Source organism: Beauveria bassiana (assembly GCF_000280675.1).
Source record: "Beauveria bassiana ARSEF 2860 unplaced genomic scaffold BBA_S00024, whole genome shotgun sequence".
Taxonomy (NCBI): Eukaryota; Fungi; Ascomycota; class Sordariomycetes; order Hypocreales; family Cordycipitaceae; genus Beauveria; species Beauveria bassiana.
The window spans coordinates 187,741-200,736 of record NW_007930859.1 but is presented as its reverse complement, the minus strand read 5'-3'; the positions used below and the strand labels follow the sequence as shown (position 1 = coordinate 200,736).

The 12,996-nt window shown below is 44.5% G+C and overlaps 4 protein-coding genes across 4 annotated transcripts; 2 read left to right on the top strand and 2 right to left on the bottom strand.

Moving 5' to 3' along the window:
- Positions 1 to 2,351: 2,351 nt before the first annotated feature.
- Positions 2,352 to 3,029, top strand: BBA_07344 (chloroperoxidase-like protein; the record flags this gene model as incomplete). Its single annotated transcript, XM_008602441.1, has 1 exon — positions 2,352 to 3,029. The coding sequence occupies one exon, from the start codon at positions 2,352 to 2,354 to the stop codon at positions 3,027 to 3,029; it is 678 nt and encodes a 225-aa protein (XP_008600663.1).
- A 1,715-nt stretch (positions 3,030 to 4,744) lies between these two features.
- On the top strand, positions 4,745 to 5,622 carry BBA_07343 (GTP-binding protein rho2; the record flags this gene model as incomplete). The annotated part of the gene is made up of 5 exons (XM_008602440.1): positions 4,745 to 4,779; positions 4,839 to 4,914; positions 4,966 to 4,971; positions 5,046 to 5,237; positions 5,293 to 5,622. The coding sequence occupies 5 exons, from the start codon at positions 4,745 to 4,747 to the stop codon at positions 5,620 to 5,622; spliced, it is 639 nt and encodes a 212-aa protein (XP_008600662.1).
- A 3,691-nt stretch (positions 5,623 to 9,313) lies between these two features.
- Positions 9,314 to 10,477, bottom strand: BBA_07342 (C6 transcription factor; the record flags this gene model as incomplete). Its single annotated transcript, XM_008602439.1, has 1 exon — positions 9,314 to 10,477. One exon carries the CDS (start codon positions 10,475 to 10,477, stop codon positions 9,314 to 9,316), a length of 1,164 nt encoding a protein of 387 aa, XP_008600661.1.
- Positions 10,478 to 10,525: 48 nt separating this feature from the next.
- Positions 10,526 to 10,975, bottom strand: BBA_07341 (C6 transcription factor RosA-like protein; the record flags this gene model as incomplete). Its single annotated transcript, XM_008602438.1, has 1 exon — positions 10,526 to 10,975. One exon carries the CDS (start codon positions 10,973 to 10,975, stop codon positions 10,526 to 10,528), a length of 450 nt encoding a protein of 149 aa, XP_008600660.1.
- Positions 10,976 to 12,996: the final 2,021 nt, after the last annotated feature.

Below are 12,996 nucleotides of genomic sequence, written 5' to 3'. Positions count from 1 at the left end.
TCTTAATTTAAAAGATAGTAAAGGTATATATTTTTAATTAAGTATATAAATAGCTTTCTTTAAAATATCTCTTAAGGTTTATTAGATAGTTAAAAAGTCTTTACTAGTAATACTTTACTTAATATCTGCTTATAATACTAAATAATATTTATATTATAATCTTAATAACTATACTTAAAGTAAATAAATACTAAAAAATGAATTTATTACTATATAATAACTAATATAAGCTAAGCTACTTATAAATATAATATAACGTATAGTTAACTATTTTAAGACTTTTATATAAGTTTAGAGAGCTTCTTTAAAGTTACTTAGCTAGTAATTACTCTAAAATAATATTATATACTAAAGATAATAGAGAACTCTTTTAAGCTATATATAGGTAAGCTATTATAACTAATAATATTTAGTAATATAACTATAGAAAATTGCATCTGTAATAATCTAGACGGAACACGATTCTATAGAACTGCATGTGTAGAGACGGCAAACCTAGTAGGCGTTCAGCGGGCTGTGATTGGCATCAAGCTTAGCAACGAATAGCCTATGGAGATTGATTCAGCTCTTCCGGCCCTTGGAGCCTTTCCGCGATCAAGATTTTTTTAGACATATTGATCGTTCCGCGATTTCAAAAAAGAGAACGTAGACGGAACTAGCGAGGTGTCTATTTGGAGGCATGAGTATCTCTTATTTTAGGGTAGCGCTAGTTACCGCTAAGCCTCTTATACCGGAAAGATCGAAAAAAAAAACAGGTCAAATCAAATATATTAAATGCAAATTAAATCTGAAGTTATATATTCCTATGTTTAAGGAAAACTTCGTATTTATTTATTTAATTCATTCGATTTGTTTGGTCACTTGTTCGATGTGATTTGATTCAAGAGCAACCTTAGCTATGGAACTTATTTAGCTAGAAGCGTGCTACGGACCAACAAATTGCATTGTAGAGAAAAAGAACTAGATGCTCTCAAGGAGCTGGCTTTATTGCATCGGTATCGAGTACACCTCAACGGCCCAGCCCGTTACTCTTTCCGCTAGCAGAAGCTGATGTGAGTGACTCATAGGCTCAGCAAGAGGATCAGGAAGATAGGGAACAAATAGAAGATGACGAGCATCAAATAGATCTAGTAGGCGAGGATCAGGAAGTCCCAAAGGAGGCCCGAGATCATCAGAATCATCAGCCCTCCAGAAAACGGCCACGGACCCATATAATAATAGCGATGATCAGCCTCCAATTCCTTCTCGGTTAACTCGCTTCGGTCGTGGAATCAAGGCAACAGCCAAAGCACGAGCAACACGGTCGTAATCAAGTCCTTCTCGATTAATCCGCTTTGGTCGTTGGAATGAAGGCAACAGCCAAAGCACGGGCATCGCGGTCGTAATCAAGCCTTGTTTTAGCTGCTTGATTGAACATATCTATCAAATAGCTACTTGAACGCCTCTAAACGCCTCAAAAACACGGTTCACATCAGTGACATGGCCGGAAAAGGCTCAGCGATAGGAAATAGCTAAAATCCGATCAATTTAAGGTCATTTTGCCATAAAAACAAGCTTCAAGGGCCCAGTATACGTATTCCTGAGTTCTCGAATGCGTGACGTTGCTGTTTAGCGGACGTTGCAGTTATTTTGCCTAACATCCCACCGTATCCATGATATCCTCATCGCAGCGAGAATCGAAGTTTCAGGACTGCTCAGCTCAGCGTTTGGGCCACTCGGACGAGTCTAATCCAGGAGCCAATCAGGAGGGCTCAATTATCAATAAAGTTTCGCGCTCGGAGGGTTGGCGCTAGAAGCTCCCGCAGTTCCACACGCGTAGACCACCTCAAAGCTTTCTTGTCAAAATCTCGTAATCGTCCCGACGGCTATGCCTCAATATCAAGCTGCTCAACGGCCAATAGGACGAGACGAGAAAACCTGATCTGCGGGCCGGGTTAGCCCTTTGTTGCGCAAGACACCTTGTTCTACGCCCCTGAAATTTAATATTGTACCATAGACGATGCACAGATCTGTTGATTACTCGTCACTACCTTGTCGTGTAGCCAGACTATCTTAAACGTTAGCAATGTCAATGTGTTGCGATCCACTGATTGGTGGCCCTGGGACCTGGAGAAGAATGTCTATATATAACCTGTTACTTGTCCTCGCTACTCTAGTAAAGTTGATAGACATCTTTCATTCTACATTCTACTTGGTATTATCAATAAGGGAGCCTCCTACTACCATGTTGTACTCATTTCTTGCTATCCTGGCTGCCTTGACTGTCGCCGCACAAGGCATAAGCCCATGGCAAGCCCCAGGCGCAGATGATTCTCGCAGTCCTTGTCCAATGATCAATACACTAGCTAACCATGGCTACCTGTAAGCTCATTCCAAGCCCATGCGACAGATGCAGTAGCAGCAAAGCTAATATTGAACCAATAAGACCACATGACGGCCGAAACATCACGGTAGAGCAGTTCGGCAAAGCCGTCTCCGAAGGCCTCAATATGGACCCCTCAATCGGCACGTTGCCTGCGCGCGTGCTTACGCTTGCCTTGGGCCGTGGTACCCTTGACCTTGAGGACCTCAATACACCCGGTCTTCTTCAGCATATCGCCTCCTTGTCACGCGATGACGTAACGCCTACAGAGGCGAACATCGCCCAGGTCCCTGCCCGGATATCTGCTCTGCTAGACGACAGCCCAACAGACTACCTAGACATTACGTCTCTCGCAAAAAGTCGCGTCCGTGTCGAGAAATTATCTGCGCCAGCGCGGATACCACCACAGCATGACGCAATAGCGCTTGGAGAGGCTGCCCTGTTGCTAATGATGATGAAGGAAGGTCCAGTGCCGTCTGCTTTCAGCCTGCCCTTTATACAGACGTGGAAAGCGCCCAAAGATCGTGTAAAGGTGTGGTTAACAGAGGAGAGACTGCCTGAGGAGTTGGGGTGGACGCGTTCAGAGCGAACCCTGAGCACGCTGGACCTCGTACCGGTTGTGGCCGCTATTACGGCGCGAAAGGCAGCATTGGGTATACTGGGTTAATAGGCTTACAAGCTACCTACGTTACAACGTTTATTTTTTCTTCCTTGACTAATAATTATTTTATAAGGTAGATGGATGGTCTCTTAGCTTTTAATATAAATTGTTCGCTTAAGTGTCTACTACTCAGCACTATCCAATCGAAAGCCGTCGCATTTAATGTTAGAGGCGGTCGCGAAGGAGGGATGAGTGTTTTTCAATGTTTGCCCTGCAAACACGGGCAAAACTATACGTACAACACGTTGTACAACGCGTTGTGCTCATCTCCTCCCGCAGCGGGGAGGTAGACCTCCTGTTGGGGTATCGTGATGCCGCCTTCGACCGTGTCCGACATCTCTGTGACGACCTCGTCCGTGTTGCCGGTTGTTGTTGCGTTATTGTTCTGCGCTGGTGGGTTGTTTAGAGACTAGGTCAAGCTTTCTATTTTCTGTTGTCTATAGTCGTCTGCTCTGAGCTTTCTAGCCCTGGATTTTCTGTGACTTAGAGCTTGTGGAAAGTGTCTATAACTCTTTTAGGTCGTGTATAGCGCTGTTTATAGTCTACGTAGTAGGGGCCGTAGTATACAGCGTATCTTAGTATTGCCTAATAACGCTCAATAGTATAGTCCCTTTTAGTAGTACTCTAGGTTTTATATATCTTTATTATAATATGCTATACTAGGGGGTAGAAAAGCTAGTAGTTTTGGTATTATACTAGGTGTTTAGTCTTTGTTAGGTACAAGGAATATACTCCTAGGCCTAGAAGTCTAAAGCTACTATATATAGGTCTATTAAAAAAGATAATTATTACTGTATTATATATTAAAGCACTCGATTCTTATAAGCTAGGAGCTAAGAAGGCTCTACCTTAATTTATCTTATAACTCTTATATATATATACCTTTATATTATATTCTATATATAGTTACCTAATCTTAATATCTTAATGTTATATATTAGGTTAGTATATGAAAATTACTAGTATAACTAGTTTTAGTAGATAAGATATAGAAATAAAATATTAAAAATATCTTCTTTTCTCTATTTTTATATATAAAAATCTAGATTTAAATATTATATTATATTAAGAATTTTTCCTAAAATATATCTTTTTATTATTTATATTAATCTTTTTAAATATAAATTATACTAAGATTTCTCTATTTTTTATATAAGATAGTTAATTAAAGGTTTTAAAAGACTATATTAATTAAGATCTTTATTAGTTATCTATTAAACTTATAAGTTTTTATATCTTAATTAATAAGTAGATTTATTAAAATTAGACTATTTAATTTACTTTTTTTAATTAAAAATAACTTTATAAAAAAAAAGAATTTATAAAGTAAATTATTATTTTAAAATAGTAATTTAATTTTTTTTATATTGGTTACTTTTAGCTAAAAGAATAGCTTCTTTATACTATGTAAATATCATTCATAGATTTGATACCCTTAGTATATAACCTAATCTAGCTAGGTGTACGATTTACCTGTTTATATACTGTCTTCCTCTTGTGATTGTAACACAGTACCCGGACTATTGCCTAAATACGAGAATCAGGAGAGAGGGGTTAGCTCGTAACTGGTTCAACATTCCTAGCCAAGTGGAGGTATAGCCTAGCGGGTTAAGCATCACATATATACCTTTAAAGAGACGGAATTTGCTTTCTCGCTACTGCGTGCTCTCAGGCTTTGTGTCGGGGTAACCTCTGTTTATCGTCTTGATTACTCTTTTACTATGGCAATATTTGCAAAGAAGAGTCTACGTCGCAGGTGCGTAGGTGTTCCTATACAGGCTTAATAATTACCTGGAAGCTTACAACAAGAACCAGAATCGTCGTGATTGGGAACAGGTCTTGCGGGAAAACCTGTCTACTTTCTGTATTTGCACTCGGATTTTTCCCCAAGGTTCGTGGTCCCAGAATTGAGTGAAGATGAGGTGAGGCTAATGAGTAACAGCATCATGTAAGTCGTGTACTTGTCTGTGAGAATTCAGCTGTGATCGAAGATGGGCCATATACACTAACACATTACGCAAGCCACCATCTATATTTAACGACTACATCATCGATTGCAAAGAGGACAATCAATCGGCGGAAATTGCCCTCAAAGAAGTCAGGATTTACAATTTTCAACAGTCGATACAAGTTCTTCATCGAATCGAAGCAGACGTCATTTTACTTGCCTTTTCAATCGATGACCCAAACGCACTACAAAACATTACAAGCAATGTGGGTGATTTGCAAAATTAAATTGTCGTGTTCGTCTTGCTCACTGCCTCCACAGATGATCCACGAGAGAAAGTCTGGCAATATTGGTCCACCATGCGTGCTTGTAGGGCTGAAAAAGGACCTGCGCACGCTGGTGGAAGTGACAGACGGGTCCCTCGACAGGACCAAAAACTTTGTCTCGAGCAAGCAAGGGGCAATGGCAGCAGCCGAGATTGGGGCAAGCTATTACATGGAATGTTCCAGTGCGAGCGGCGAATGCGTCCAGGACGTCTTTGCGCGCGCCGCAGAACTGGCATTTCCTGCGCGGAAGGAGACGGATCCCGGCATATTGGACAAGGTGGTGCGCCGCTTGTTGCGCCCGCTTCAGGGCTTTCGGTCGCAATAGCTGTAGTATTACTACTCATGTCTTGAAAATGAAGAGGGCAACAACCAATGGAATCGGCATTCCGCTATACCCTTGTAAATATAACGTGGCAAGCTTTCAACGCCTAATTTATGGCCCACAATGGCCATCCACCTACCATCGCTCCATAGACTCGAAAATAGGCGGCCGGCCAAAGCATTGGCATGTTACCACGTCCCTCGGCCCCTCCACGCGGGTGACAATAAAGAAGTCGCCGGTTAGGGCCTGTCAATACCCTTGCACTATCCCTAGTCATTCTCGGTAATGAATAGGGCGGCTTTTCTAGGTACCCGCTTTGGGCCCTACGGTTGTTGATAGGTCCCGCATCTCCATAAAATCTAAATATAAACCGCGCCTAATCCGCTACTGGGCTTTCCCCCGGTCTCTTTACCGGGAACCGTCCAAGCGGGTACCATCTTTATTACCCAAGACTTTTTCATTAAGAAGAACTAGAGAAACAGCGCAATAGTTATATATAGACATGACTTCCCGAGGTCTTCAGGTAGACAAGGGCTAAAAGCCTTAAACTATAAACTAGACTAATTATAAGAACATGTATATTCTTATATAAGTAGTCAGTAATTAGCCAAGAAGCTTCCTAACAGTAACCCGAGGTATAATAATATGTAAATCGAGGATGATCCTTAATTACTTATGATACTCGGTTTAATAAGCAATAAATAGTGACTAGGATTATTTTTTTTTAGAATATTCTAAAGGAATCTCTATTAGACTAGGAATATACTAGGGCTAGCTCGAGGAAGGCCCGAGCATACGCTATTCCAGACGTTCCGCTTCGGTGTACAATATTTACGTGGTGAAACATTATTCTACCCGCAAATATAGTACCTGGTTCAAGAACTCAGTAGACTTTTATTGTTTAGTTTACGGCTCAAGCTAGCCGGCATGAGCAAAGTCGCTTTCCGTCCTAAAAGCTCATGCTTGTCGGCGAAACTGTCGATCTTCACGCTCGCCATCACGAGCATCAGTCTAAATTTAGTGTCCCAGGACCCTCTTACAACTCGGTTTCGGGCCACAACCGGTCTTCATTCTGTCATGGTCACTGAAGGCTAAAAATAGGAGGTTAGAGTTGTCTGTCTGAGAGCGGATCTAGGTTTAGGAAAGTTGAGCCAAAGACTTGCCCATGCCGTAACAAGGTTGGACTGGCAGAGCTAATAAGCAGTGGCGAGACACAATCGAGCAGTCATCTATCGAAATTCACATTTCTGGCCAGTTCTCGAGTGGAGAATTTCGAATCTTGTGGTTTCGGCCTCTGTACAGATTTCGAGGCAAAGATTCTCCCGGTAAATAGGTTCGCATCTCCCTTACTTTCTTGATACCTCAAGTTTCTGGAATTTGAGTATATTCAGTCGGGAAACAAGTTGCACAAAAGGCAGGTACAGATGATACATATACGAATATCAGCCTATCGCAATGACATCTAACCCGAGCCTAGATCACGCATTCTACTCTTTCTTCATTAAGAGATGGTGCATAACCAGCCTTCAACAATACGGAGAGGAACATAGTGATTGTGTTCTAATTTCCCCATCTATCGAGACTTTTGCACGCAAACATTTGCACTCCGACACAACACGTTCGAAGCCTACGAGAGCATCAGCCCATCAGACATCGAAACGAACGGATGGTGCAACTAGGCAAACGCTTCTAGAGGATAGCAAGAGTCGGATACCATGGAGGCACAAGAATGTGCAGCTGCTGAAAGCGTGGTATCCTTCTGGAAACGAGATCAAACGCGAAGACGAATTTTTATATCTATTGCTGCTATCAGTACTATTTGCATAGTCTTACTTGTAGTGATACTATTCGCACAAAATAATGTTACTTGATCTACCACATATAATTCAGAGTACTTGAACGCTTCTACTTATGGTATGTACTCTAAACTCGAGTAGAAGAGGCGGATCACGGTCAATAACCGCAGGTCTTTAACATTCTTGAACAAAACCTTACCTGGTTTTTATAACTTTACATTCTATGCTCGCTGCGAAAGGATCGTGAAATAAGGATGATATCATTTACAGAGGTTGTTTCTTGCTTGAGTAGGCATCAGTGGTGGCCTTTTTAGACATATAGGCTTCCACGCTCAACAGCGGCGGCGTCGTATTCTTTCACACTGAACATGCAGACGTCGACTAATGTATCCAAATTAATCGAGAAATGCAACATCAGTTGTCCGTGACACAACCATGTCAGGCGATGGCTTGCTGAGAGCATTGCCTCCTGCCTTACAGAGATTCGTCCCACAAGGGGCTACTACAAAGAAGTGGGAATCAAGTGTCGTGGGCGACACAGCCCGTGAGATACTTTGATTTAATGGGGAGTAATCAGAGTAAAACTATCAACGCTTACCGAGTTGTCCGGGTTTGTGTCCGCCCAGGCCGCTATGTAATACCCAATAATATGTGCATGGCTGGTCATAGTTGTCTACGGGTACGGTTACACACTGCGACAAGTCCACGCGTTCTCAGCCCTAGCCGCTAATAGTACTGGGTCATCCACTTATGACGTACATTATATCAATAGTCTGAGCGTGAGCTGGCCGTAGATGAACAGAGGGCCGTCGGAAGTCGAAAGGGCGCGAGGGCAAGTCCCATAATCACGAGGACACGCCCGGCTTCAGGCTGCCCACAGCGGAGATCATACTGTGAGAGAGCCTCGGAACTTGACTGGCTTCGTCTTGAACAGCGTGGACATAGAATCTAGGGTTATCAAGGTTACATCAGGCGGCGTAGTTGTGGCGAGGTCCTAGCCCACTCGTCGCCCTGCTAAGCTCCAAGTCTGAATCATTGGGCGTGTTGGGCAGCCAAGGCTAGGATGCTGACACGGGAAAACCTTGTCGAGTGGATAGTCAGGAAGCCATGCTGATTACAAGTTGTCTGTCCTTGGCGCCTTGGCTAACCGTTCAAAAGCAGCTCTGTGTGGAATGTGTATATGGCACGAAGCGTAATCCAGCATCAACAAGTCAGTTCAAAACAGGGATATCAAGGACAACATACCAGTAAGAGGCATGACAAAGTCAATCAAGTAGAGGGTCAAGGAGTTACGACGTGTGGAACCTGAATTGGACTACCAGCTCCGACGCTTGTACAGGTAGGGCATATGCTTTCCGTGTGTCCCTGGCCTCTCCAATACTCGGCGGTCGGTATTGTTCGGTAATGCATATCCAGCCCCGCATCAGCCGTATGCAGTGCCATGTTTCGACATCGGAATGAGTACTTTCGACGCATCCGCTCATCCGAGGGAGACGTATCCGACGCCCGTGAGTTCTTGACACGGCTACACATTGTCAATGATACCCTAGTTGTTTCTGATGTGCATTGAAGGCTTGGAGCAATGACTTGGACCAAAAGTGTAAACCAGTTGCACTACTATGAGGAGCTCTCGGTTGTCCGACTACGTGTTCAGCGGCCTAGTTAACTTGTCAGCTCTGCCAGAAGTTACTCTCGCTTGAACATCTTTGACCTCTTACAACCAAAATGGTATCAAAGTATGCAACGAACTACACGTGATTGGGCTGTAGCTCGTGAAAGCACCATCAAGCCGGGGCCAATCTCTAATTATATTACGGTAGAAGTGCAACGCTAGATATCATACTTTCTCAGTTCACATTTCATGCTACTCTATCTATGTACTGAAAGGGTCAGTGACCCTAATCAGAACGCAAAGTGTCAAATATAGGCGAGTGGCCCATCTGAAAAGTCTGGGGCCCAAAAGAAGGGCACTCTTCAGGTTTGCTGTAGGCGATAGGCACCTCAAGAGTAGACGAGGCGGGCGGGTAGACCACGACAGAAGGCGAAGGATCATTAAGGTAGTGCTCATGGACAAAAGGTGAGGTATTCACCGGGGGCCTATCCTCGATGGGCATATTCTGGGCACTGTAGCAGTAAGTCGAGTGATTATAGCTATACGGCTCGTTGCCAGCAAGGCCAGTAGCCTCCCCAGTAGGGGAGTTGTACAATGGGAACGAGCCAGCTCTCTCGGGGTTGACCAAACCCATGCGAGAGCGGCACTCGCTGACTGAGTCGAGTGGAAATTGCATCAGAGTCAAATGAGTGCGTGCCCAGTCATGAGAGTCAGCAGACATCAGGCGGCGAGCAATCTCCTCAACGGCAAAGATGGACTGGGATGCAAAATGCGCAGCACCAATGTCTGGAAAGAGACACTCCAAGAGTAGAGCAACAGTGTAGAAGTAGGCAATAACAACAAGAGAGCTGGCAGAGGCACTGTGCTTCTGCAGGTAGCCAACCGGCATCCAGAAGAGCCAACTGCGGAGAGGCTGGAGGCTCTCGTACTGCTGGGCAATAGGCAGCGTACTCGTCTTGCGCGCCCCCGTAAGGAGGGAAACGAGATGCTGTATCTGGATGGTCTCCTCATTGTTGCGGCGAAGATGAGCCTCGACCTTTTCAACTTGGTCGAGAGTGCGTTGAAAAGCGTTGTCGAGATCGTCCGTAGACGGTTGGTTGCGGTAGTGCTGTAATTCAGGTAAAGGGAAAGCAGCTGGCGGGGTGTAGATAGTGTAACTTTTGGCAATGAAGTCGGTAAACTGCGATTCATGCTTCCAAGAGTCTATGGCGTTAATAACGGCGAAAGTGCCCTGCATCAGTTGATGCCAGCTCTGCCAGTCGTTTGCCTGCCATGACAGGACAAGAGAGGCAGCTAGAATAGCATCCGAGGTCTCACGAGAGAAGGTACCAATTGCCGTGTGAAGACCGCTCAGTGCGATGCTACGGTGCTCGATAGCTATGGTGCTGACTCGACGGCAGTCAGTAAGGAAGGTGATATGCGTAGCAGAGAAGGCCAAAAGAGCGTGCATTACGTAAGGTGTAGTGTGACCAATGCGAAGAAGCCTATTAACAGTTTATTAGAGACGAGTTCTGATAATGGATGTGTATTTTACTTGCGTCGGGATGTGACGAGTCCAGAGAGTGAGGTTGTTAGCCTCCATGCCGGCGAGCTGGTGGTAGAGAGAAGCAAGGTGGTAGATAAGACGTAGGTCCTCGACGGAGTAGAACTTTGGCTCGATGACAGGGTAGTCACCGAGAAAAGGAAACGGAAAGGTTCTAGTCCGCTGCCACTCTGTAATTTCGGTCGTGATCTGAGAAGTCCACATCAGGTCAGGTTCGTCGGGTGTGGTTGCGCGGTCGGGACTGCCGTGCATGTCATTATACGGGCAGCGACTCTTATGTTTGGTGCAGTTGGAGCACTGAGGGAAGCCCTCATCACATCGAATGTGGCGCCGCTTGCAGGTTTCACAGCCATTACGAGACTTGATATGGCCGCGTCGAGGAGGACCACTACCGGGACGGGTCATTGGATCGGAGGGGATGAGGGTGAAAACGTGTGAGACCTGAGACAAGTGTTAGTAATTGGAGTCGAAGTGCATGAGCGACGAGCATATACAGACAGAACAAGGGTAATCAATCACATGCAAGACGAATGGTCAGGAAGCGAAAGTGTGAGATTGGACAATGCCGCGTAAACGAGTGCAGAAGTCAAGGGTATCGGAGCAAAGGACACGGTGAATAAGTCGACGAGGCAGCAGAAGTATCAAGAGACAAATGATGATCAGAGAGGAGGCGTCTCTGCGGCACTTGCTATTGGCTGGGCAGGATTGCCAGTTTGTTACGGGAACAGCGGAAGTGATCGTGAGTGACTCAAACTCGTGTTGTGCAGTGTCAATCGTCTCCTAGCACAGAGAGCCAAGATTTTTTCGACCGAGAGCTTTCGTGGGACGAAGGTAGCTAGCAATAAGATATTGTATCAACACCACTTTCTCTGTCATAGACTGCGGCAGCTGGAGGGATCGGAGCGACGAAGGGTGCTTGTCGTGTGCAGAGTAATATTTGTAGCGGCAGATGATATATGAGGAAGAAGATAATATGTCTCAATAAAAACTTCCAGGGGCGAGTATAAAAGGCAGGAGCGCGACGAAGAAGAGGAAAGTCCGAGCAAAAGCTGAGGTGTGGGTGCTATGATACAATACAAGACAAAGCAAGAGTATTAAAGAAGGGGTAAGGTAGAACTTATGATAGAAACAGCGGAAGGAGGGAAAGGGAGACTAGACGAGGGAGGAGAGTAACCAGGCATTGGGAATGCCAGTGCATACACTATAAAGGCTGAGCCACGCGTCTGGCACTCTTACCGTACCCTCGTCCCCACATGCCCGGATAGGACAAACCGCCGTCATGGGAGATCCAGAGAAAGAGTGAGTGAGAAGGAATGAAGCTTGTTCTAGCCGATACCGAGCAAAGTAAAACCCCGCTCAACGACCAGCAAAGGCAGACAGGGTGACCTGACTAGCTATGACGGACTGGTAGTGAAAAATCGCTAGGGGTCTATTCTTGGTGCTGCCCTTTGCAAAACCGGCCTTTTTCAACGGAGGTTTCGTTATGCCGAGATTTTTTTTTATGTCTATTGGGGTATACTAGCATGCATTGTGTCTCCCTTTGACTTGTAATTACATCGGCGAAATCATCCCACACGATGCAGGATCCATTTCTTTGTCAATAGTGGATTGAGTGTGGTCTGTTCGCTTCAATCATAAGGATATCTCTTCTGCATATACTGCCTGACTCAAAATCGCCCTGTCTCATAATCCCAAGTGCAGGGCATAGTCACCGGCACGGGTATATGCACGGCGGCCTAGCTTGTGGGCCCCAAAGTTTTCAATGTACAGCCTATAATACACATTTGATTGGCATTTCTTGAACATCTTGTCCCTAATAATTCAAGTCTCTATATATAGTAGGCCATCATGGTCCAAGCTGCGAAGATGCAGGGACGTTGGGATCGTAGCCCCACGTTTTCAGCTAAAAAAAAAAAAGCTTCCAAAAATAGACAGTTCTGCACCACCAAGCATACATCTCCACTTTGAGCGTGCTCGCCTACGTAGAATATACTAGGATGGTGGGCTTTTCCCAACTTTGCTCATCCGATCTACTTGCCGCTTGAGCGTTTTTGGCTAAAAAGATGCACCAGGTTTAGGTTTGTCCCTCTCCGTTGGCCAAGACAAACTAGGCCCATGGTAGTTACGACCAAATATCTGGCTTGGCATAGCTGTCTACAGTGGAGATGAATTTGCATATGGGACAATTATCATGTTTTTTCCCTAAGGGGCTCTATAGCTATTAATAACATAAGGGGTAGTCAGTCAGATAACCGAGCATGCTACTTTTTTAAAACACTATGAAGCTGTTTTCTCGCTAAATTACGAAGTAACCAACTATAACTTAGCCGAGTCTATTTATATACCCTATAGGTGACTTTAAAATTCTCCCTTACAGATACTATCAAGGGGATATCTCAAGGCACTTGGTGATGATATTTCTGGTG